At 41.3% G+C, this 22,505-nt stretch overlaps 2 protein-coding genes across 3 annotated transcripts; both read right to left on the bottom strand.

The window, feature by feature from the left end:
• Window positions 1–1,279: 1,279 nt before the first annotated feature.
• On the bottom strand, window positions 1,280–5,680 carry LOC110538077 (uncharacterized). Its single transcript, XM_036938111.2, has 5 exons — window positions 5,586–5,680; window positions 5,104–5,240; window positions 4,449–4,580; window positions 3,168–3,299; window positions 1,280–2,990 (listed from the first exon to the last, which is right to left on the bottom strand). Exons 1-5 carry the CDS (start codon window positions 5,599–5,601, stop codon window positions 2,796–2,798), a joined length of 612 nt encoding a protein of 203 aa, XP_036794006.2. The 5' UTR covers window positions 5,602–5,680; the 3' UTR covers window positions 1,280–2,795.
• Window positions 5,681–7,737: 2,057 nt separating this feature from the next.
• LOC110538072 (26S proteasome non-ATPase regulatory subunit 3) lies at window positions 7,738–18,021 on the bottom strand. 2 transcript variants are annotated; one of them, XM_021624643.3, is made up of 12 exons: window positions 17,932–18,021; window positions 17,671–17,835; window positions 16,812–17,002; window positions 16,479–16,616; window positions 16,152–16,288; window positions 15,800–15,990; window positions 14,995–15,098; window positions 14,263–14,377; window positions 14,062–14,181; window positions 13,821–13,924; window positions 12,230–12,436; window positions 7,738–10,138 (listed from the first exon to the last, which is right to left on the bottom strand). In XM_021624643.3, the coding sequence occupies exons 2-12, from the start codon at window positions 17,828–17,830 to the stop codon at window positions 10,061–10,063; spliced, it is 1,545 nt and encodes a 514-aa protein (XP_021480318.1). In that variant the 5' UTR covers window positions 17,831–17,835; window positions 17,932–18,021; the 3' UTR covers window positions 7,738–10,060. The 2 variants fall into 2 exon arrangements, with proteins under 2 accessions (XP_021480318.1, XP_090049272.1); XM_090193146.1 differs by having other exon boundaries at window positions 17,671–17,831; window positions 17,932–17,984.
• Between the last annotated feature and the right edge of the window lie 4,484 nt (window positions 18,022–22,505).

Here is a 22,505-nt window from a genome sequence, read left to right as displayed (position 1 = left end):
ACCTGGAAATGTTTATTTTTGAACCATTCCATTGTAGATTTTGCTTTATGTTTTGGATCATTGTCTTGTTGGAAGACAAATCTCCGTCCCAGTCTCAGGTCTTTTGCAGACTCCATCAGGTTTTCTTCCAGAATGGTCCTGTATTTGGCTCCATCCATCTTCCCATCAATTTTAACCATCTTCCCTGTCCCTGCTGAAGAAAAGCAGGCCCAAACCATGATGCTGCCACCACCATGTTTGACAGTGGGGATGGTGTGTTCATGGTGATGAGCTGTGTTGCTTTTACGCCAAACATAACGTCTTGCATGTTGCCAAAAAGTTCAATTTTGGTTTCATCTGACCAGAGCACCTTCTTCCACATGTTTGGTGTGTCTCCCAGGTGGCTTGTGGCAAACTTTAAACGACACTTTTTATGTATATCTTTAAGAAATGGCTTTCTTCTTGCCACTCTTCCATAAAGGCCAGATTTGTGCAATATACGACTGATTGTTGTCCTATGGACAGAGTCTCCCACCTCAGCTGTAGCTCTCTGCAGTTCATCCAGAGTGATCATGGGCCTCTTGGCTGCATCTCTGATCAGTCTTCTCCTTGTATGAGCTGAAAGTTTAGAGGGACGGCCAGATCTTGGTAGATTTGCAGTGGTCTGATACTCCTTCCATTTCAATATTATCGCTTGCACAGTGCTCCTTGGGATGTTTAAAGCTTGGGAAATCTTTTTGTATCCAAATCCGGCTTTAAACTTCTTCACAACAGTATCTCGGACCTGCCTGGTGTGTTCCTTGTTCTTCATGATGCTCTCTGCGCTTTTAACGGACCTCTGAGACTATCCCAGTGCAGGTGCATTTATACGGAGACTTGATTACACACAGGTGGATTGTATTTATCATCATTAGTCATTTAGGTCAACATTGGATCATTCAGAGATCCTCACTGAACTTCTGGAGAGAGTTTGCTGCACTGAAAGTAAAGGGGCTGAATAATTTTGCACGCCCAATTTTTCAGTTTTTGATTTGTTAAAAAAGTTTGAAACATCCAATAAATGTCGTTCCACTTCATGATTGTGTCCCACTTGTTGATTCTTCACAAAAAAATACAGTTTTATATCTTTATGTTTGAAGCCTGAAATGTGGCAAAAGGTCGCAAAGTTCAAGGGGGCCGAATACTTTCGCAAGGCACTGTATATACACACACACACACTTTTTACCTTTATTTAACTGAGTACACTGTATTGCTCCAGGTAACTTCCATTCTGACAAAACAGAGACTAGAAAAGTAACACATTTCTTGTTACACATTAAAGGTTTATTATTAAAAAACACTTTAGTGCAAAATATATGGAATCAACCGATTAACACAAGTAACTGATCAAGTAAAGTACAATTGTAGAAAGTAATTTTCCCATAGGGTTTACTAACAAAACCTTTGTTAATAAGATGACATCACCATTTTAAACAAGGACATGATTGATACACACTAGACCTAAATACAGTCTAAAATCTAAATAGAGTACATTGTCACAAGTACCATTCAACCTTCTTAAACTACACACATTAGAACATGTTCAATGTCTTACATACTTCAGTGCGAAGAGTATAGTTCATCAGGGTTAGACGAAAAAATAAATAACTTTCTAGGCTTTCACCAAGTGTGATGTTTACGACACTATAAGTGATGACTAAAACACTCACAGTCAGTTAACATCAATTCACACTTCTCACACTTGTCTTGTGTTAATAAAAACTAGAATAGGAACTTCTTAAACAGGGAATGACACACCTACCAGGAAATGACTCTAGGGGTGACTGTATTGACCAATAACCCTCTCGTGCCGGAGTCTGGTTCGAGCTTTAACACTCTCGATTCCCAGACCACACATGCCTCCAAGGCGACGAGATCAAGTCTCAACTTGGCCGTTCGTCTAAAGCCCTTCCTCACTGTTTGTTCTATACATGTATTCCAACTTCATATTGTCCTGTAAAAATATATATAATAATAAATAAAACAAAGGGAAGGAGATCGGAGCTCCTGGTATATAAATAAAATATGACCTCTCTGCCAAACCACATACAGTACAAATCTCTTGACACCCACCAGGAAATTACTCTAGGAATGACAGTATCAATCAGTAAACAAACACACAGTATAAATACATAAATACATTACAAATAAATACCTGCATACACTAACAAATGAATTCAAATACACAAACAAATGATATCCCAGTACTTCATAAATATATATATTTTTTAAGTATAAATAAGTATCTCAGAGACTGTCGGGGACTTGCCACTCTCTGGCAGCTATCGGTGTTGCTTTATCTCAAGGAAAGTCTGAGAAAGCAATCAGAGGTGGTGATGAGTGGCAGAACAAGCTAAGAGCAAAACCCTCATGGGGAGAAAGAGATGAAGAAAAGCAGGCACTCAGTCCTTGACCAGTTGCTATTGTCCCAATTGATGGGGAACAGATAGAGCAAGGCTTGAACCAGCTACCTGCAGTTATACTATGAGGTACAGACCTTGGCAGATACAGGGACGCTACACAATTGGTTTTGGTGCCATCCCCTATCTCAGATAAATAAAGTGCTCCGCTTGCTTCATGTTTTCAAATGTCCCATTTGACCTTGACAGATTAGATAGAAAGACTGAAGCAGGCTCAAACAGAAATGAAACATGTTTCAGCCAGACTACATCACTACGCAGTTGCCTTAGATGTCCAATAGGCTTCTGGCACGGACGACCCCCCTCCGGTCCCCCATCCATGTCTGCACAGGTTTTGCTGCTGCTGTAGAGTACAGTTCAGCCCTTCTGTCCTGACCTGGAAGTCAGGTGTTCGATGTTGCGCATGCTGCGTTTTAGGTTCTGTGTGAAGTCACGGAGCTGCAGCAGGGTAAAGTGAGTTGCAACCTGAACCTCGTAGTCCCCTGGGAGGCGTGAGGCCAGTCCCGAGGCCTCGTACTGGGCCACACTGCTCATCTGGCCAGGCTCCTGCATCTGAACAACACAAAAACAAACACATACAGAAGGTTATTAACCTAAAGGAACATCTCAAGTGTGATGATATGATTTATGATTGTAGGACCTCTATGATCTTGTGCCGCCAGTGTGCATGCATGTGTCTACTTTTTATTACTTTGTTTGTGTGTGTGTGTGTGTGTGTGTCAGTCTCACCTTGTTGACCTGGGCCAGCAGGTCTCTGATGTCAGCCAGGAGTCCTGTCACAGTGGTCACACGCTCCTTCAGCTCACCCAGCACATCCTGATACAGCTGCAGCCCCGCAGACATACTGCTCAGACACACCTCCTGTAGGCAGAAGCACACAGCTAGTCAGACAACTAACCAGGACCATGTCCAGTAGGCTAGGACACAACCCAATAAGGAATCATGTCCAAACTAATCATGTCAGCTTTATTAATCTATCTGTAACATTCAGCAGAATCATAGCATTGTTTTCCCTTCACACACACAAACACACACACACCAGTGGAGGAAGGGAAGGACCATTGTTCTCAGTGAGTTTCATAAAAAATAAAAATACAAATACAAAATACTCCACCAAATAATTGATTAAAACACACTGTTTTGTAAAGAAGGTATACAGTAGTGTTAGGTTCTAAATAAACAGAGTAAAAACTAATGGACAACTAGGAAAAGCTCAAACCAAATTTATTTACCCAACGGGTCAGACACACGACTTCAGGCTGACTCTTCTCCTTTTCTCTAAATATGACATCTGTGTTGCTAGGCAGAAAGTTAAGTGATGTATGTAATAAAATGTTAATTTTCCCTTAATGTTAATTTTCCATGTGACCTGACCTCGGCCCCCATTCCTCACTAATCCACAGCTATCCACCCTTATCAGTGACCACAACCATGTGATTGGCTTTTCCCTCACTTAGTAACTCTCCAAGCCCAGGGCTCATATCCACCCTTAATTGACCCCACCATATACATTCCTCATACAGATAACCATTAACTTCTGGTGTAGCAAGTATTTCAAATGATAACCCAACAGTAGCCTCAACAGCACTTTGTAGGGTAGCACCATGGTGTAGCTGGAGGAGAGCTAGTTTCCATTCTTCTCTGGGTACATTTACTTCAATACAAAACCTAGGAGAGTCACGGCTCTCACCCCCAAACATAGACTTACACAGTAATTATGACAACTTCCTCAAACCTATCAGAGCTCTTGCAGCATGAACTGACATGGTGTCTATCCAATCAAAGGATTAATAGACTAGGTTGTAGCAACCTCCAGATGGGTATATGGAAAAATGTTGGAACATGTAGTAGTCTAAACTTAGTGATGTTACATTGAGCTGGGTGAATGGAATTTGAATGACAGTAATCCGATACGCTGTAATAGAAATAAGGCCATGCTCATAAAAAAAAAAAGAATTGTCCTCCTTCATCTTAAACAGCACTGACCAGCATTGACACACGCACACTCACCAGGGTGAAATCGATTTGGTTTAGGGGTCTGCAGACAGTCCTTAGTTCTGGTGCTGCGGGGATGCCCAGGGAGGTCGCCATGGACTGGTACGGCATGTTCCTAGACTGGCTGGACGGGTCAAGGGTCAGGCCCTAGGAGAACAGGAGTGGTGTGGTTATAGAGCTGGAGCCAATGTAATGCAAAACAGAGAGAAGTTATGGTTAGTGCACTTTTGGAATCTGTGGTGTTAGTGGTCATGACTGGATGTAAAAACCAACCACTACAAGTGTAAATGCACAAAGAAATGCATCTGATTAGCATTTTAATTAAACCTATATTTTCCTTAATTGGCCTGCAGCTACAAGGCATGATTGAATTGACTAAATTTAGCTGCAGCTAAAGGTGATATTGATCTTTGTTAGATACATGCTTTGCATTCTTCAGTTTAAAATGTGGCCTGTTGCGTGCTAGGGTTTGTTTTATGCAAAAACAAACCACAATATTTGCATGATACAAATTCATCAAACGGTCAACGTGATTTCAACTCAAATTGAGCATTAAAGACCATGCAAAGCTGCGTAATTTTATCCATAGACGTTTGCGATAAATGTACATGCAGTAAAGACAATACACACCAGGTAAGAACAGGACACCATCGCACTCCCATAGACTTACCATGATTTTGACACTAGACTCGTGAACCACAGGGATGTTGCCTAATATTTTTTCGACCAAACTCCTTGCGTCCATTGACTTCTCTGGAATATGCGCGGACCGGACCAGAAAAGCTGAACAGCAGAGCAGACCTACAACTTTGAGAAAGGAAAAAAACAGCTGCAGAACGACTATACAATGCTACAGATCCTTAACAAGTTGAACTATGACGTACAGCCAGTGCGGCGCAGAACCGTAGGCAAGAAAGTAGCGCGTGCCAAATATAGTGCATTGAGTTACGCGGTATCCATGCACAATAAAAATACCTGGAGACAACCACTCAAAATATGTCCAAACTATTATGACTTTCTTCGGACAATAATTTTAAAAAAACAAAATATTGTTTCCAAGTTAAAAAAAAGTTGCATCAAGCTGAACAAATGCACTCATTAAGTGTCCTAGTCAAATGTATTTATACAAATATAAGATAAAATATCACTTACTTTTGAGAGTGTTCATTCCGTGTCAGTATGGTTAGTCTATTTTGCTAAAGACTTGAAGGAGACTTGAAGTATTTATATGAATGATAGTACGATTCATGGGAATTTCCACTGAAGGGTCATTGTAAACCTGCAATAGTGAGTGACTAATAATTTGGTCTCTATTCAATCTACATTGCGGAAGTCCAGTTTTACAGCGTGATTGAAATTTACAGGCAATGTTCTCGCTTTAGCGGAGACTGAATTCACGCTAAACGCTGCCTATGTAGGCTCAATCGGAAATGAGATTTCATTACATATTGAATCAAATCCCTTGAGAGATAATAGGACTACCTCCGGCTGACCTTGTGATAGCTTGGCATGCATTCACTTTAAATAATGCCACTTTAATAATGTTTACATAACTTACATGACTCATCTCATATGTATATGCTGTATTTTATACCATCTATTGCATCTTGCCTATGCTGCTCAGTCATCGATCATCCATATATTTATATGTACACATTCTTATTCCATCCATGTGTGTATTAGGTAGTTGTGGAATTGTTAGATGACTTGTTAGATATTACTGCACTGTCAGAACTAGATGCACAAGCATTTCGCTATACTCGCATGCTAACCATGTTTATGTGACCAATAAAATTTGATTTGAAAATCAGAACATGAGCAAATATATAATCCATGTGATTAAAACTGCGTTTATGATTTAAAAAAAAGACAACTTGCCTATTAGGCTATCAATACAGAAACGATATATAGGCTAAGCCTAATTGTTTTATTTTGCTGTTTTACATCTATTATAATGCTATTATTTTTTATTTAACTAGGCCAATATTATTTTATTTCCTATTTGTTATTGTGAAGCACTTTGAGCTGCACATAATGAATCAAATAAATGAAACAAAGCTATGAATTGTCTTATGTTGATTGGATCCACTGTCCTACCCGGTGATCCCTCCACCTCCACCTGGCTGTCAATGTCTGGACTTACTGTCGCACCTGCCCTACAGCACTCCCTGCTGTTTAACTGTCTGTGTCTTAACTCCATCTATTAAACAACGTTTTATTTATAAAGCGTGTTGAAAATGATGAAATCCACTTTAAAAAGGCCTAATGGTGACTTGACTTGATTAACAGGCCTATAGGCTATAATTGCTATCATTTTTTTTACTCTTTAATTTACATTTGTGAATGGGAAATTAGTTGTAGCCTATAATTCAGAAAGAATGTAACATGAGTTTTTGATTAAATTCGATAGCCTGAAGTAAACAGTCGCGCTGCGGACAATAGGCTATGCTTGAAAGTAGCCATATGCGCTCCAAATACACTGCGGAGAAAGTTCGCACGTGTAAGCTGTTGACATCATGGCGAGCCATGACTCAAACAGCCTCATGGCATTTTCAGTGACGTTCATGTAGGGGGCTACCATTACCCAGGAAAAATATATGTACACAATTTCACAACTCTAGTTGTAGCAATTCGACATTTTACGTATGCTACCCTCTGAGTAGGCATATACAAAGGATATAAGGTTGCGTTACCAAATGCTTAGTCCATATTTTATTGCCTCAAAAATATTAAAGCCGAATATCCCCATTTGTGAAATTATTTTATCCGCAGCAAGTCAAGTCGTCTTACTTCAGGCTATGTGCATTGCGCAATGACAGCAGGCCCACACACATCTTGATTGCAAGGTGTGCTCGCTGTTCTTGACTACAAATACTTTTCTTAGGCAATAACTGACCTCATTCCCAGCGTCATAGTGTACCATTTACCATGCCGTTCATGAATAACCTATATTGCTTCAAGAATTGGCATGACAGCGCTTTATGCTTCTTTTGATGGTATACCTTTTTTCTAATGTAGGCTAGGCCTTTTCCATTTGTTGTGCCTACCTGTAATGCTAAGCTCGTGAATATTGAATGAATCATTATGACTGGTCCCTGACAATATGATCAATCCATTTTGCAGAGCACCTTGACATTTTAATATTCAATTGTCACCTTAGCAATTGAGTAATCAAGCAAGATGCTCTAGATTTTGTGCTCTTGAAATGTTGTTCACTTTGAACCTATCAACTTTCTGAAGTATTATCAAATTCTATATCTTAATTTAACAAATGAAAACACATTGACAAATGATCACAAGCAGCCAGTAGGTGTATAGATTTTTTATAATACAATGAATTGATAAATGGCCAAAAACATGCACCAAGGTTCTACTGTCACACTTTACCAAAGACAAACATTTCTTATTTTCATAGATGCAATGGTAATTGGTGTACGAATTAAACTGACTTTCCACAAATGACCTTACCTTGCAAAGGGCCTTTAACTGTATGTCTACGGTTGTGTCCCAATAATCTCTCCCACCTCCTGAAGTATGACTCATTCACTAGTCTCCACATATTGAAAAGCACTGGATTGGTGTTGGCATGGGTATTTGTTCACTTCGCTTCATTAATTTGACAGGAAATGACTGGTAGATGAATGCATTATATGATTTGTTTATACAGTGCATTTGGGAAAGTATTCCCTTCGTTCACATTGTTACATTACAGCCTTATTCTAAAACGGATAAAATGAAATGTTTTCCTCAATCTACACAAAAAAAAAAACAAAAAAAAAAAGTGAAAACAGGGGTTTAGAAATGTTTGCAAATGTATATTATAAAAAACACTATTTACACAAGTATTCAGACCCTTTGCTATGAGACTGTTTCCATTGATCATCCTTGATGTTTCTACAACTTGGAGTCCACCTGTGGTAAATTCAAATGATTGGACACGATTTGGAAAGGCACACACACCTGTCTATATAAAGGTCCCACAGACGACAATGGATGTCAGAGCAAAATCAAAGCCATGTGGTTGAAGGAATTGTCCGTAGAGCTCCGAGACAGGATTGTGTCGAGGCACAGATCTGGGGAAGTGTACCAAAACATTCCTGCAGCATTGAAGGTCCCCAAGAACACATTCTCAAATGGAAGAAGTTTGGAACCACCAAGACTCTTCCTTAGCTGGCCATCCAGCCAAACTGAGCAATTGGGGGAGAAGGGCCTTGGTCAGGGAGGTGACCAAGACCCCAATGGTCACTGACAGAGCGCCAAAGTTCCTCTGTGGAGATGGTTGTCCTTCTGGAAGGTTCTCACATCTCCTCAGCATTCCACCAATCAGGTCTTTATGGTAGAGTAACCAGACTGAAGCCACTCCTCAGTAAAAGGCACATGACAGCCGCTTGGAGTTTGTCAGAAGGCACCGAAAGGATTCTCAGACCATGAAAAACAAGATTCTCTGGTCTGATGAAACCAAGATTGAACCCTTTGGCCTGAATGCAAAGCATTACGTCTGGAGGAAACCTGGCACTATCCCTACGGTGAAGCATGGTGGTGGCAGAATCATGCTGTGGGGATGTTTTTCAGAAATGACAGGGAGACTAGTCAGAGTCAAGGGAAATATGAACAGAGCAACATAGAGATCATTGATGAAAACCTGCTACAGAGTACTCAGGACCTCCGACTGGGGCAAAGGTTCAGGACAACAACCCTAAGCGCATAGAAACCTGAAAATACAAAGTACTGAGTAAAGGGTCTGAATACTTAGGTAAAATGTGATATTTCCAACCTTTTCTAAAAACGTGCTTTTGATTTGTTATGGGGCATTGTGTGTAGATAGAATAAGGCTGCAACGTAACAAAATGTGGAAAAATATGAGGGGTCTGAATACTTTCCGAATGCACTGTATTATACCAGTCATTTCTTTTAAAATCCATGAAGCGAATGGAACAAGTGCAGACTTCCTGAAAAAACAGAGATAATTGGGATGCACCCTGAGGTAGGAGGAAGAGGGCGCTAAATGAAGAAATCAGAGGAAGGAACAGGAGCTGTGAACAATGAGGCAGAGAAATCTAACTAGTTGAGCTCAATGGCACGCAGTTCTCAAGAGGGCCAACAAATTAATTGATTTCCTCAAGGTATTTTGAAATAGGAGTTTCCATTTATGCATTTTAGAAAGGGCAGCTGTCAAGATATTGAATTGCATTGCAAGAATAACAAATCAAAGACCCAACATCATTCCTGACAGAAAAGCTTACAAATACAAGCTGCTCTGTGCCAAACAGCTCTTAGTTTTCTAGACATTCACTGTACAAATTAGTGTTCCCCAAATTAGAAATTAAATTGATAAAGACTGTTTATTTGTGTGCTGGCCTCAAACTCAGTACAGATACACCAAATGCTTTCACCAGCAAGTTAACAGTGAAACGCAAAGTCTAAAAGCAGGGACAACGAGGACCAGTGGTAGGGTTGAATAGAGGTGTTCTTAGTATATGTTAGAATGCTAACATAGATATATAACTTTATAATGGCCATTTGCCTGCAGAGAAATAAACAAAGACAACTATTACAAGAGGGAGGATGGAGGGGGAGAGAAAGGGAAAAAACGTCAAGGCATCCTTGCACTTGCTCCCCTGAGAGGATCATGGGAAACTGTCGTCGTCATCTTCGGCCATCTCCTTGGCGAACTCCAGGTCCTGCTGCTCCCGCTCTCTGCGCTCCTGAAATGTAAACACACAGAAGAACATGTCAACACATTAAAGCTGCAATAGGTTATTTTTTGGGAGACCTGACCAAATTCACACAGAAATGTTATAGATCTGTCACTCTCATTGAAAGCAAGTTTAAGCGGTAGATCTGTTCTGCGCGTGCTATTTCTATGCATCCCAATCTTAAATCAGCTTCAAATAGCTGAAAATACACTGCTCAAAAAAATAAAGGGAACACTAAAATAACACATCCTAGATCTGAATGAATGAAATATTCTTATTAAATACTTTTTTCTTTACATAGTTGAATGTGCTGACAACAAAATCACACAAAAATGATCAATGGAAATCAAATTTATCAACCCATGGAGGTCTGGATTTGGAGTCACACTCAAAATTAAAGTGGAAAACCACACTACAGGCTGATCCAACTTTGATTTAATGTCCTTAAAACAAGTCAAAATGAGGCTCAGTAGTGTGTGTGGCCTCCACGTGCCTGTATGACCTCCCTACAACGCCTGGGCATGCTCCTGATGAGGTGGTGGATGGTCTCCTGAGGGATCTCCTCCCAGACCTGGACTAAAGCATCCGCCAACTCCTGGACAGTCTGTGGTGCATGGAGCGAGACATGATGTCCCAGATGTGCTCAATTGGATTCAGGTCTGGGGAACGGGCGGGCCAGTCCATAGCATCAATGCCTTCCTCTTGCAGGAACTGCAGACACACTCCAGCCACATGAGGTCTAGCATTGTCTTGCATTAGGAGGAACCCAGGGCCAACCACACCAGCATATGGTCTCACAAGGGGTCTGAGGATCTCATCTCGGTACCTAATGGCAGTCAGGCTACCTCTGGCGAGTACATGGAGGGCTGTGCGGCCCCCCAAAGAAATGCCACCCCACACCATGACTGACCCACCGCCAAACCGGTCATGCTGGAGGATGTTGTCTGTCACATGTGCTCAGTGTGAACCTGCTTTCATCTGTGAAGAGCACAAGGCGCCAGTGGCGAATTTGCCAATCTTGGTGTTCTCTGGCAAATGCCAAACGTCCTGCACGGTTTTGGGCTGTAAGCACAACCCCCACCTGTGGACATTAGGCCCTCATACCACCCTCATGGAGTCTGTTTCTGACCGTTTGAGCAGACACATGCACATTTGTGACCTGCTGGAGGTCATTTTGCAGGGCTCTGGCAGTGCTCCTCCTGCTCTTCCTTGCACAAAGGCGGAGGTAGCGGTCCTGCTGCTGGGTTGTTGCCCTCCTACGGCCTCCTGATGTACTGGCCTGTCTCCTGGTAGCGCCTCCATGCTCTGGACACTACGCTGACAGACACAGCAAACCACAGCTCGCATTGATGTGCCATCCTGGATGAGCTGCACTACCTGAGCCACTTGTGTGGGTTATAGACTCCGTCTCATGCTACCACTTGAGTGAAAGCACTGCCAGCATTCAAAAGTGACTAAAACATCAGCCAGGAAGCATAGGAACTGAGAAGTGATCTGTGGTTACCACCTGCAAAACCACTCCTTTATTGGGGGTGTCTTGCTAATTGCCTATCATTTCCACCTGTTGTCTATTCCATTTGCACAACAGCATGTGAAATTTATTGTCAATCAGTGTTGCTTCCTAAGTGGACAGTTTGATTTCACAGAAGTGTGATTGACTTGGAGTTACATTGTGTTGTTTAAGTGTTCCCTTTATTTTTTTGAGCAGTGTATAATATTTTTGGTTATGGAAAATCATTTTCAGTGGTTTAGATGGTACAATGATTCTCACAAACTGAAATTAGGCGAACTATTAGACTCAGCAACCAGAAAATGGCGGAGTAATTTATGCATTGTGCATCTTTAAAACAATTAAGTTTGCAAATAGCAATCATTTTAAAATGATAGTATGCATCTAGTCTGAAATTCTAGCCCCAAATATAACATTTGACAAAAAGTAGTTGACTACACTACCCCCTTGTGGTCACAACAGTAAAATATAGTATGCTGGTAGTTCAGTAGAACAGATATAAAGAACAATTTCCTACCGTCTCCAACAGAACTCTCACGAGGGTCAATTTCAGGGGCTAATACAAGGAGTAGTACAAGGTTGGAACGCACCTCTGCTGATTCTAGGTCCTTGTTGTAAGCCTTGGGTGGAAACCTCATGGCCTTGACAGACATATTGTGTATGTCCAGGCAGAAGGAGATCCTCTGGTGGAAGGCCAGCTGGGGCTCCCTGGTACCGTAGATATCCATGGTCTCTTTAGACTGAACATAGCCTTTCTCATGGTTGATGCTGGCTTCGATCACTCCATCTCGGATAGCCTGGAAAAGAGGGATGTCAGGAGAGAAAAATCAGTAAGAGACTGAGGTAGTTTTCCATTTTCCATTGCATGAGTTGATGTAGAGCAGGAGGTGGGGATACACCATGATCTTAAGGTAAAGGTACAATATATACACTGAACAAAAATATAAAACACAAAAAAAAAGTGTTGATCCCATGTTTCATTAACTGAAATAAAAGACCCCAGACATTTTTTATTCGCACAAAAAACTTCTCACAAATGTGATGCAAATGTATTTACATCTCTGTTATTGAGCATTTCTCCTTTGTCCAGTCACCTGGCAGGTTTGGCATATCAAGAAGCTGATTATTAAACAGCATGATCATTACACAAGCGCACAAAGCCATGTCTCAAGTTAAGGGAGAGCGCAATTGGCATGCTGACTACAGGAATTTCCAGCAGAGCTGTAATGTTCATTTCTCTACCATAAGCCGCCCCTGTCATTTTAGAGAATGTCAGTCCAACTGGCCTCACAACCGCAGACCACATGTAACCACGCCAGCCCAGGACCTCCACACTCTGCTTTTTCACCTACGGGATTGTCTGAGACAGCTGATAAAACTGTGGGTATGCACAGCAAAATAATTTCTGCACAAACTGTCAGAAACAGTCGCAGGGAAGCTCAATTGCGTTCTCGTCATCCTCACCAGGATCTTGACCTGACTGCAGTTCAGCGTCCTAACAGACTTCGGTGGATAATTGCTCATCTTCGAAGGCCACTGGCACGCTGGAGAAGTGTGCTCTTCACAGATGAATCCCGGTTTCAATTGTACTGAGTAGATGGCAGAAAGTGTGTATGGAGTCGTGTGGGCGAGCGGTTTGCTGATGTCAATGTTGTGAAGAGAATGCCCCATGGTGGCGGTGGGATTATGGTATGGGCAGGCATAAGCTACGGACAACAAACAACTGCATTTTATCGATGTCAATTTGAATGCCCAGAGAAACCGTGATGAGATCCTCAATGGCCCATTGTTGTGCCATGAAAATGCCATGTCGCAAGAATCTGTACACAATTCCTGGAAGCTGAAAATGTCCCAGTTCTTCCATAGCCTGCATACTCAGACACGTCACCCATTGAGCACGTTTGGGATGTTGTGGATTGACATGTATGAGAGCGTGATCCAGTTCCCATCAAGACCCAGCAACTTCGCACAGCCATTGAAGAGGAGTGGGACAACATTCCACAAGCCAAAATCAACAGCCTGATCAACTGTATGCGAAGGACATGTGTCGCGCTGCATGAGGCAAATGGACACATCCGATACTGACTGGTTTTCTGACCCACGCCCCTAGACCGTGTTGACCCCAATCTGGGTTCGGATAAAGGTCCACCAACTGAGTATGGCTGTAGTATGTCATGTTACCTTGGCCACTATGAACTCAGCATCCTCTGGACTGTCCAGCTGCAGCTTCTGAGCGATGTCTGCCAGGGATATACGAGAGTATGACAGGCTGATCATACGCACACCTACAGGGAGAGATGGTTTTAAATATCAACAAGTCATTCAGGTATTAAAAAAGAGCCATGACCAAACACTTAAAAAGATGAGGGAGCCATCTGAGAATGTGGAAGAAGAGCCCAAAGTGAAAGGCCTGGTCACTGACCTGTCTTGATGACATTGTGTCGCAGGCGGATGATCAAGGTGTAGGTGCCGTCTGCCTGGAACTTCTCTCCAAACTGATCCAGGGCCTGGTTGAACTTGGCCAGGTTACCCGTCCTGACAGCTGTGTGGGAACAGAGACCAGGGTTGAAATCTTACTCACACTTAAAATGCATTCTCATGACCCAGCTTTCCGACAACTTACCCTGGGTGAGCAGGAAATAGGGCGCTAGGGATCTCTTCAGTGGAGCCTGCCGGAACTGCAGCCTGTCTGGGATCTCCCCAAGCAACAGCTCCACCACAATCAGCAACTTGTGGACCTGATAGGGATAGAGAGATGTGAACAAACATTTTTTGTGGGCTATTTTATTTGTTAAGCCCTTTGATATGTATCTGCTGAATTATTATTTAAAATATTGAAATAGCATTAGTGACTGAGAAAAACAAATTGATACAATTTACAGCCAATAATGCAGGCCTTAGGGGTTGGGGGGTGAGCATGCGGGTCTTGGCAGATGAGATGATATTGCGTGTATCTAAGTTGTTGTTTGTGTGTGTAGGTTTGTGTATGAAGGGGAGAAAGAAAATTAGGAAAAATGTAAAACAAAATATTATATATAAAAATAAAAAAATGCATCACTCCCTGTAAGAAATGTGCTATATAAATAAAGTTTGAGCAACAACCGTAAAACCTTAAGTGTATTATTTATTATTATTTTAAAAAAATAAGGTAGCCTAGTGGTTAAGAGAGTTGGACCAGTAACCAAAAGGTCGCCATTTCAAATGCGTGTGACGGTGAAAAATCTATCGGCTATGCCCTTGAGCAAGGTTCTTAATCCAAATTGCTTCTATAAGTCGCTCTGGATAAGAGTGTCTGCTAAAAGACTAAAATGTAATAATTGCACTTAGGGAAAAACTGCATGCCGTGTGTACTGACTGTCTGTTTGAAGCCCACAGCTGTGTGTTGGGGGGCCTTCCTCAAGGCATTGGTCAGGGTCCTCCTGGCCTCTGTGTATTCCAGCTGGATAGCCTTGATACGACCTGGAGGGGCGATTGAGCAGTGGTGGAAAAAAAGTACCCGATTGTCATAGTTTAGTAAAAGTAAAGATACCTTAATAGAAAATTACTCAAGTAAAAGTCACCCAGTAAAAACCTACTTGAGTAAAAGTATTTGGTTTTAAATATACTTAATTACTTCTCAAAAGGTAAATGTAATTGCTAAAATCTACATAAGTATCAAAAGTAAAAGTATGAATAACTTTAAAAAAAAAAAATTGTTTACAGCTAGCCAGGGGCACACTCCAACACTGAAACATAATAGGGATGGTCTCTATAGGTGTGATTTTGACAATTTTCTGTCCTGTTAAGCATTAAAAATGTAACAAGTATTTTTGGGTGTCAAGGAAAATGTATGGCGTATAGAGTACATTATTTTCTTTAGGAATGAAGTAAAAGTATAAGTTGTCAAAAAATTTAAATAGTAAATTAAAGTAGATGGGAGGGAGAGAATGATCAGAGTGGAAAAGCAGCAAACTAAGGCCATAACTACAAATTAATTCATATTCTGAGGAAGTTTCTTATAGTCACTTCAAAATCTGTAGAGGCATAGTGGCCTGATAATTCAATTGAATGTGATTAAACTAAAATTCTGATGTCGTCAAATAATAAAATGTTTACAGTTTTATCACAGGTGATGCTTTATTTCAACAGAAATTGGTATGCTTAGGGCTCCTCCCCCTCACCTGTATAGTAGAGGTAGCGGGCCCACTCGTTGTTGTTGGCCAGCTCGGGGAAGACCGACTTGGACACCAGCTTCTCAGCCTGGTCGTACAGGTTGTACTGCAGGTAGTTCCTCAGCAGCAGGTTGAGCAGCGTGGCCTGGCCGTCGGCGTCGTGCCGCAAGGTGGCTGTCCTCAGGCGCGTGTGCAGGAAACTGTGCAAGAAGGGTTTTCATTTGTTTAAAAATCGATCAAAGGCATTACATATTGACAGGTTCCAAACTGGCCTTTTGCCTTTTGAAACAAATTCAATTTTTCTCCATCTGTTTAAGTCAGAAAAAACAAAAACAGTCAGTGAAAGTATTGCTGGGCTTACCTACGCACGGTGTCCAGTTGGTTGAGGAACTCGTAGACGCGGGAGTGGTAGTAGTAACACTTAGCAGCCACCAGGTCCAGAGCCCGCCGGTTCTGAGGGCCGATCTTCTGTAAGAGCTCGTCTGACACCTTCTGGGCCTACAGAGAGAAAAGTGAGAAGCTAATGACCAAGACAGGCAGTCGGGCATTAACCCAGTCATAACTTATTTCTAAGGACTATGGTATGATGGTGAGCAATGTAAAACCAAAGAGGAACCAGAGCTCAATCCAATATAAATATGTACTGTGCATGCATGAGAGAGAGAGCGTGTGAGCTCAGTCAGCCCACCTCTGTGTAGCGTTTGTTGTTGGTAAGGTAAACCACCAGGAGCAGCTGCAGGTAGGCCTCCGCCTCAGGGATCAGGGGGGTGGCAGCTGCCTTTCCTGTACGGGGCCTGAACTGGACATCTCCCTCGGTGTCCATGGGCTGGACGGATGCAATAGATGGAGGGGAGAGGGTGTGGGTAGAGGAGGGAAAAGGAAAGACGGAACCGGACAGAAAGTGACCAAAGGAGAGAGAGCGAAAAAGGCCATGAGTAATAGTTTATAGCCAAGGTTTCTCAGCAATAGTAATAGTAGTACCAGAGTCTTTTCTATCTGATACTATCTGTGCTCATCGTACCTCCTCCAGGAAGCTGAGTAGGAACTCCTTGCCGGCGGCATTGGAGGTGTAGAAGCCAGACACAGCCTTGTGCAGCACGTTGGGGTTGAGGCGGCGACTGGTGGAGGGCAGGGCACGCAAGGCCCTCAGCACAAAGCGAGGCTCCTTGCCCGACACGGCCTTCTCTATCTGCTTTACATGCTCCTTGATGTCTGCAAAGGGAGAGGGGGAGTAAGGTCATAAGGAGAGACTTATGATAGAGTGATACAAAAAAATCTGACACCTAATGTCAGTTCTTTCACTCATCTCAATACTGAAAATAATTTAAAATACAGTGTAGTTACTGACATGGCAAGCTAGGTAGCTACAATTGGAGATACAAAAATATAAAAGTACTGCTTTGACAGTAGTGATTTCCAACTGACACACATTGAAGTAAACATTGCTAGCAAACGGATTAATTCACTAGCTGGCTAGCTATGACTAGGGTTTTTTGTTTTTGTTAGATACCCAGCTAGCTACTAACGTTAGCTACCTAGCTAGTTAATGTTACTACTACAGCGAGTGAAAACAAGTCAGACCTGCGTTAACGCAGTTAGTCAGACCATATAGTAAGCAGGCTAACTAGGTCAACTAACTATATTCTTCCAGTATAGCTACATTTGAACAAAAATATTGCCAATTAAACCGGGCAAATAAGCTAACGTTAGCTAGTTACATTGGCTAACAACTGCTTGCTAACGCTAACTAGCTAACTAACATCAAGTACAGTAGGTAGCAACAACACGAAGCAGTTGCAATATTCAGTATCTGACATTAAGTTTGAATGTATCCTTTTCAGCATGTATGTTATAGCTCAGCTAACCATCTAGCTAGCTACCTTCAAGTGTGAGGGTATCAAGTTCCTTGGGTTTCTTCTCTGCAGTAGCAGAGTCTTCCTCCGGCATCTCCACATCCTGCGGCTCGGGGCCCGCATCCTTCTGTTTATCAGCTTTGGAGTCCTTGGATTTCTCGCGTCTCTTGGCTGTTGTCTCTTTCATACTGTCTGAAATTAAACGTGCAAGTAAACGTAACTATCAATAAGACATGTCAAAATAAACTACGTAGAATTCACATTTAATTGACTCCATTCAACACTCACATTCGTCTCGTCGGCAGAATGACTGGCAACTATTGTGACGCGCAAAGGATTATGGGGACATTTCATACTAGTTGATCCTGACAATATCGAGCAGTCAAAAGTAGTAGATAGCTGATGAAAGTGATACTTTTCAACGTAACGCTTCTTTTAGTACGAATTGTTGTTTTGATGTAGATATAAAACAGGGAGATCTGGTAACAAAATCATTTTCTAAATACAATTGAGAGAGAAATCGCATATTTTTAGGGCTCCACTCATCTTCCTTAAATAATCCAAACAATTTATGGCGAGCTGTGATGAAATCAATGATGTCTTGTAAACCTACAGTGCTTTTGCAGAGTTGTAGCCTATGTGGTCGTTTATATGAAGTCCATTACTCACATTGACACATGTGCACTGAACAAAAATATAAACGCAACATGCAATAATTTAAAGGTTTTACTGAGTTACAGTTCATAGAATGACAACAGTCAATTGAAATACATTCATTACGCTCTAATCTATGGATTTCACGATTGGGCAAGGGCACAGCCATGGGTAGGCCTGCGAGGGCATAGGCCCATCCACTGGGGAGCCAGGCCCAGCCAATCAGAATGATTATTTTTTCTCCCTAAAAAAGGTCTTTATTACAGACAGAAATACTCCTTAGCTCATGAAAAATGGGACCAACACTTTACATGTTGCACTTATATTTTTGATCAGTATACATCATTAGTGGGATTATTTACTTTGTGAGCCAATCCACTCACAACGTTTATGACCATTGAAGAAGTTTAGGCACACACATACAGTAATTACACTGATTGCTATTTCAACATAATTTCTTTGATCATCTGAACAGTATGATGTTCAGATGATGTTCACATGCCACACAAATCTACTGTAAAGATACCAAACCAAAGGCAAGAGATGTGCTATAAAGTCATATAATCACAACTCCCTTCACAGTCTTGAAAGAGAAAACAGAGAGGATAGATCAGGTATTGTTTGCACAATTGGGTAAACAAGAATGAGCCGTTACCATGGAAATGGAGGAAGTGCTAGCATGCCAGCAGAGTAATGGGAGACAGATCAAAGGCTGGGAGGATGGTGGGGGAGGTAGTGGAGGGGCGATGCAGCGATCGCGATCCCGTCCCATGCTGTGCCATCTCCTGCCACCGTGTGGCTCTCCCTCCAATAAGAAGGGGACATGCAATCTCACACAGACAGAGGTTCACAAACCAAAGCCTGTTCCACCCACACAAGCCCAGAGTGGCACAGGATCCAATATGAATGTTGTGGGTGGTGTATGTGAAGAAAGGGTGTGTGTACCTAAAGACTGCAGAAGGGGAGACCCACTACCTGTTCAACAATATGAGAATATGTCACTTATGTACTCTGCATTCTTGAATTGTTGGCATTGTTTTCCCTCGCATGTCTTTAGGACGGTCTTTCATAATTTGACCATTTGATAATAATTGTGAACCCTTGCAACTTATAACGATATATATGCATTTTGAAAATGTGGATATTATTAAATATTTGTATCGGGAATGTGTTTACAACATCAAGTGTCATTATTGAAAGATAATGTCATCACACTTCTCAGTTTCAGTCATACTTGCTAGTTTGATTTTTTTTTTGTCTGTACAATTAATGAGCCTTCTTCTCCTACTCATAACTCTGTATATACAAAAAAAATTGTCAACACAACATGTAAAGTTGAGCTGAAATATAAGATCCCAAAAATGTTCCACATGTACAAAGAGCTTATTTCTCTAAAATGTTGTTTACATCCCTGTTAGAGATAATTTCTAATTTACAAAATAATCAATCCACCTGACAGGTGTGGCATATCTAGAAACTGATTATACAGCATGATCATTACACAGGAGCACCTTGTGCAAATCAATTTAAAACATTTTTGACATGTGTTTTTCTGGATTTTTTGTTGTTGTTATTCTGTCTCTCACTGTTCAAATTAACCTACCATTAAAATTATAGACTGATCATTTCTTTGTCAGTGGGCAAATGTACAAAATCAGCAGGGGATCAAATACTTTTTTCCCTCGCTGTATATGCAAATCTTAATGTGACAGCTCTGGTTACATAATAAATTCAATTAGAGCTTTTTAATGTAAATAATATAATTGTATGTTTTTACAGCACCACAAAACGACAAATAGATTAAATGCATGCTGTCCCTCTCCCTGTCCCTTTCTACATTCCTGCACTCTGTATTTTCAATAGGTCAAGACACCCCAAAGGAACAGACTAAAATACATCTAGCTGGATATGTGTTGCAGGGTGGCAGTAGATGGGCCATCGCAGGAGGAGGTGGACTACAGGCACCTTGGGAAAATGTTTTACATGGCCAATAAAAAAAAGAAGAGTGAGGTGTTCAGAAAGGTGTGTGACATCTGCCATTCAAGTCAATGACAACAACAATTGGGGCAGGGACAGAGAATTTGAGACAGGGACAGAGTAACAGCGACAGAGACAGAGAAACAGAGACTGGGACGGAGTAACAGCGAGAGAGAAACAGACACAGGACAGAGACAGAGAACAGAGATAGGGACAGAGAATCAGAGACGGGGACAGAGTAACAACGACAGAGAAACAGACACAGGACAGAGACAGAGAAACAGAGACAGAGAAACAGAGACAGGGACAGAGTAACAGCGACCGAAAAACAGGGACAGGACAGAGACAGAGAAACAGGGACAGAGAAACAGAGGGACAGAGACATGGAGAGAGAAACAGGTACAGACACAGATAGGACTGTTGACATGGAGTTTCAAGCTATAAATTGTCTGTTTTTGTACGCTTTGTGTCAATACAGCTCAATAAATGTTCCTATTTTCTTTTTGTCACAAGCATTAATTTTATACGTCCATTAATGAACTGTACAGAATGTTATCGTAGGGAGAGACATCAGACATCACAGAGTAGACCCCGACAATAGGCCTCACTTTGGTGCTCCTGAGGTGGCGGGGCATTGGGTCAATTTGGTGGCTCTCCTATCCTCTTTGGTTCTCATCTGGAGTCAAAGCTCTGAAGAGTCAAGGGGTGTCTCTGTCTTGACGTCCAGCTGCAGACTAACGAGGTGTGAGTTAGGCTTGGGCGGTATCCAGTGGTGTAAAGTACTTAAGTAAAAAAAACCTTAAAGAACTACTTAAGTTGTTTTTGGGGGGTATTTATATTTTTGACTACTTTTACTTCAATACATTCCTGAATTTAAAAAAATAGTTTTTACTCTATACATTTTCCCTGACATCCAAAAGTACTCATTACATTTTGAGTGCTAAGCAGAAAAGGGAAATGGTACAATTCACGCACTTATCAAGAGAACATCCCTGGTCATCCCTACTATCTCTGATCTCTCGGACTCACTAAACACACATGCTTCTTTGGTAAATAATGTGTTGGAGTGTTGGAGTGTGCACCTGGCTATCCATAGATTAAAAAAACTTGAAAATGGTGCTTAAGATAAGAAATGTGATATTTTGATACTTAAGTATATTTTAGCAATTACATTTACTTTTGATACTTAACTATATTTATAACCAAATACTTTTAGACTTTTACTCAAGTAGTATTCTAATGAGCGACTTTCACTTAAGTACAATAATTGAGTACTTTTTTCGACGACTGGTGGTATCCAGATTGTCATACCTTCATACTGACCTTGTGCCATACCGGATATTCAGTAACACCGGCACTGAACAAACCCCACTGAGTAATTCAAAGGTTAGCAATGCTAACGAGTATATGTAAAATCCAATAACTAACTAAATGCATTGGAAACATTTGAAGTATTTGCAGGACTGACATCCCAGCTCATAAAGTTATACAAGTAACAAAACAAAAAAATGCTACTCACAGTTTGCTGTACGCACAAAACAAACATCTTGATCCAGGAGGGGCTCTCTGCTGTTACCAAGCAAAGCTTGATTTTGGAAGAGTGAGTGACTCACAACTTGATTTTGGAAGAGTGAGTGACTCACAACTTGATTTTGGAAGATTGAGTGACTCACAACTTGCTTTTGGAAGAGTGAGTGACTCACAATTTGATTTTGGAAGAGTGAGTGACTCACAACTTGATTTTGGAAGAGTGAGTGTCTCACAACTTGATTTTGGAAGAGTGAGTGACTCACAACTTGATTTTGGAAGAGTGAGTGACTCACAACTTGATTTTGGAAGAGTGAGTGACTCACAACTTGATTTTGGAAGAGTGAGTGACTCACAACTTGATTTTGGAAGAGTGAGTGACTCACAACTTGATTTAGGAAGAGTGAGTGTCTCACAAGGCTCCGGTCTCTCATCTTTGTGCGGTTAGCTTGATAATGAAAAAATTATATGATAGGTGAAATGAAAAACGCAATCTTTTCTCCTGGCATATTGCACAAGTTGACTGCAGGTATTTATTTAAAAAGTAGCCACAAATATTCAAATTTATTTTTCAAATAAATAGTTTAAACGGCATTGAAAAAACATCTCCCCGTTATATGGTATATACAGTATAGCGCCCAAGCCTAGAGTTAGTGGTCCCAGCAGCCACAACTAAACTGTTTCACTAGCTGATGGTTTGCGTC

Source organism: Oncorhynchus mykiss, chromosome 12 (genome assembly GCF_057628025.1).
Source record: "Oncorhynchus mykiss isolate SJ-2025 chromosome 12, ASM5762802v1, whole genome shotgun sequence".
NCBI classification, from domain to species: domain Eukaryota; kingdom Metazoa; phylum Chordata; class Actinopteri; order Salmoniformes; family Salmonidae; genus Oncorhynchus; species Oncorhynchus mykiss.
The sequence above is the reverse complement of the archived record's forward strand: the minus strand, read 5'-3'. Positions and strand labels throughout refer to the sequence as shown.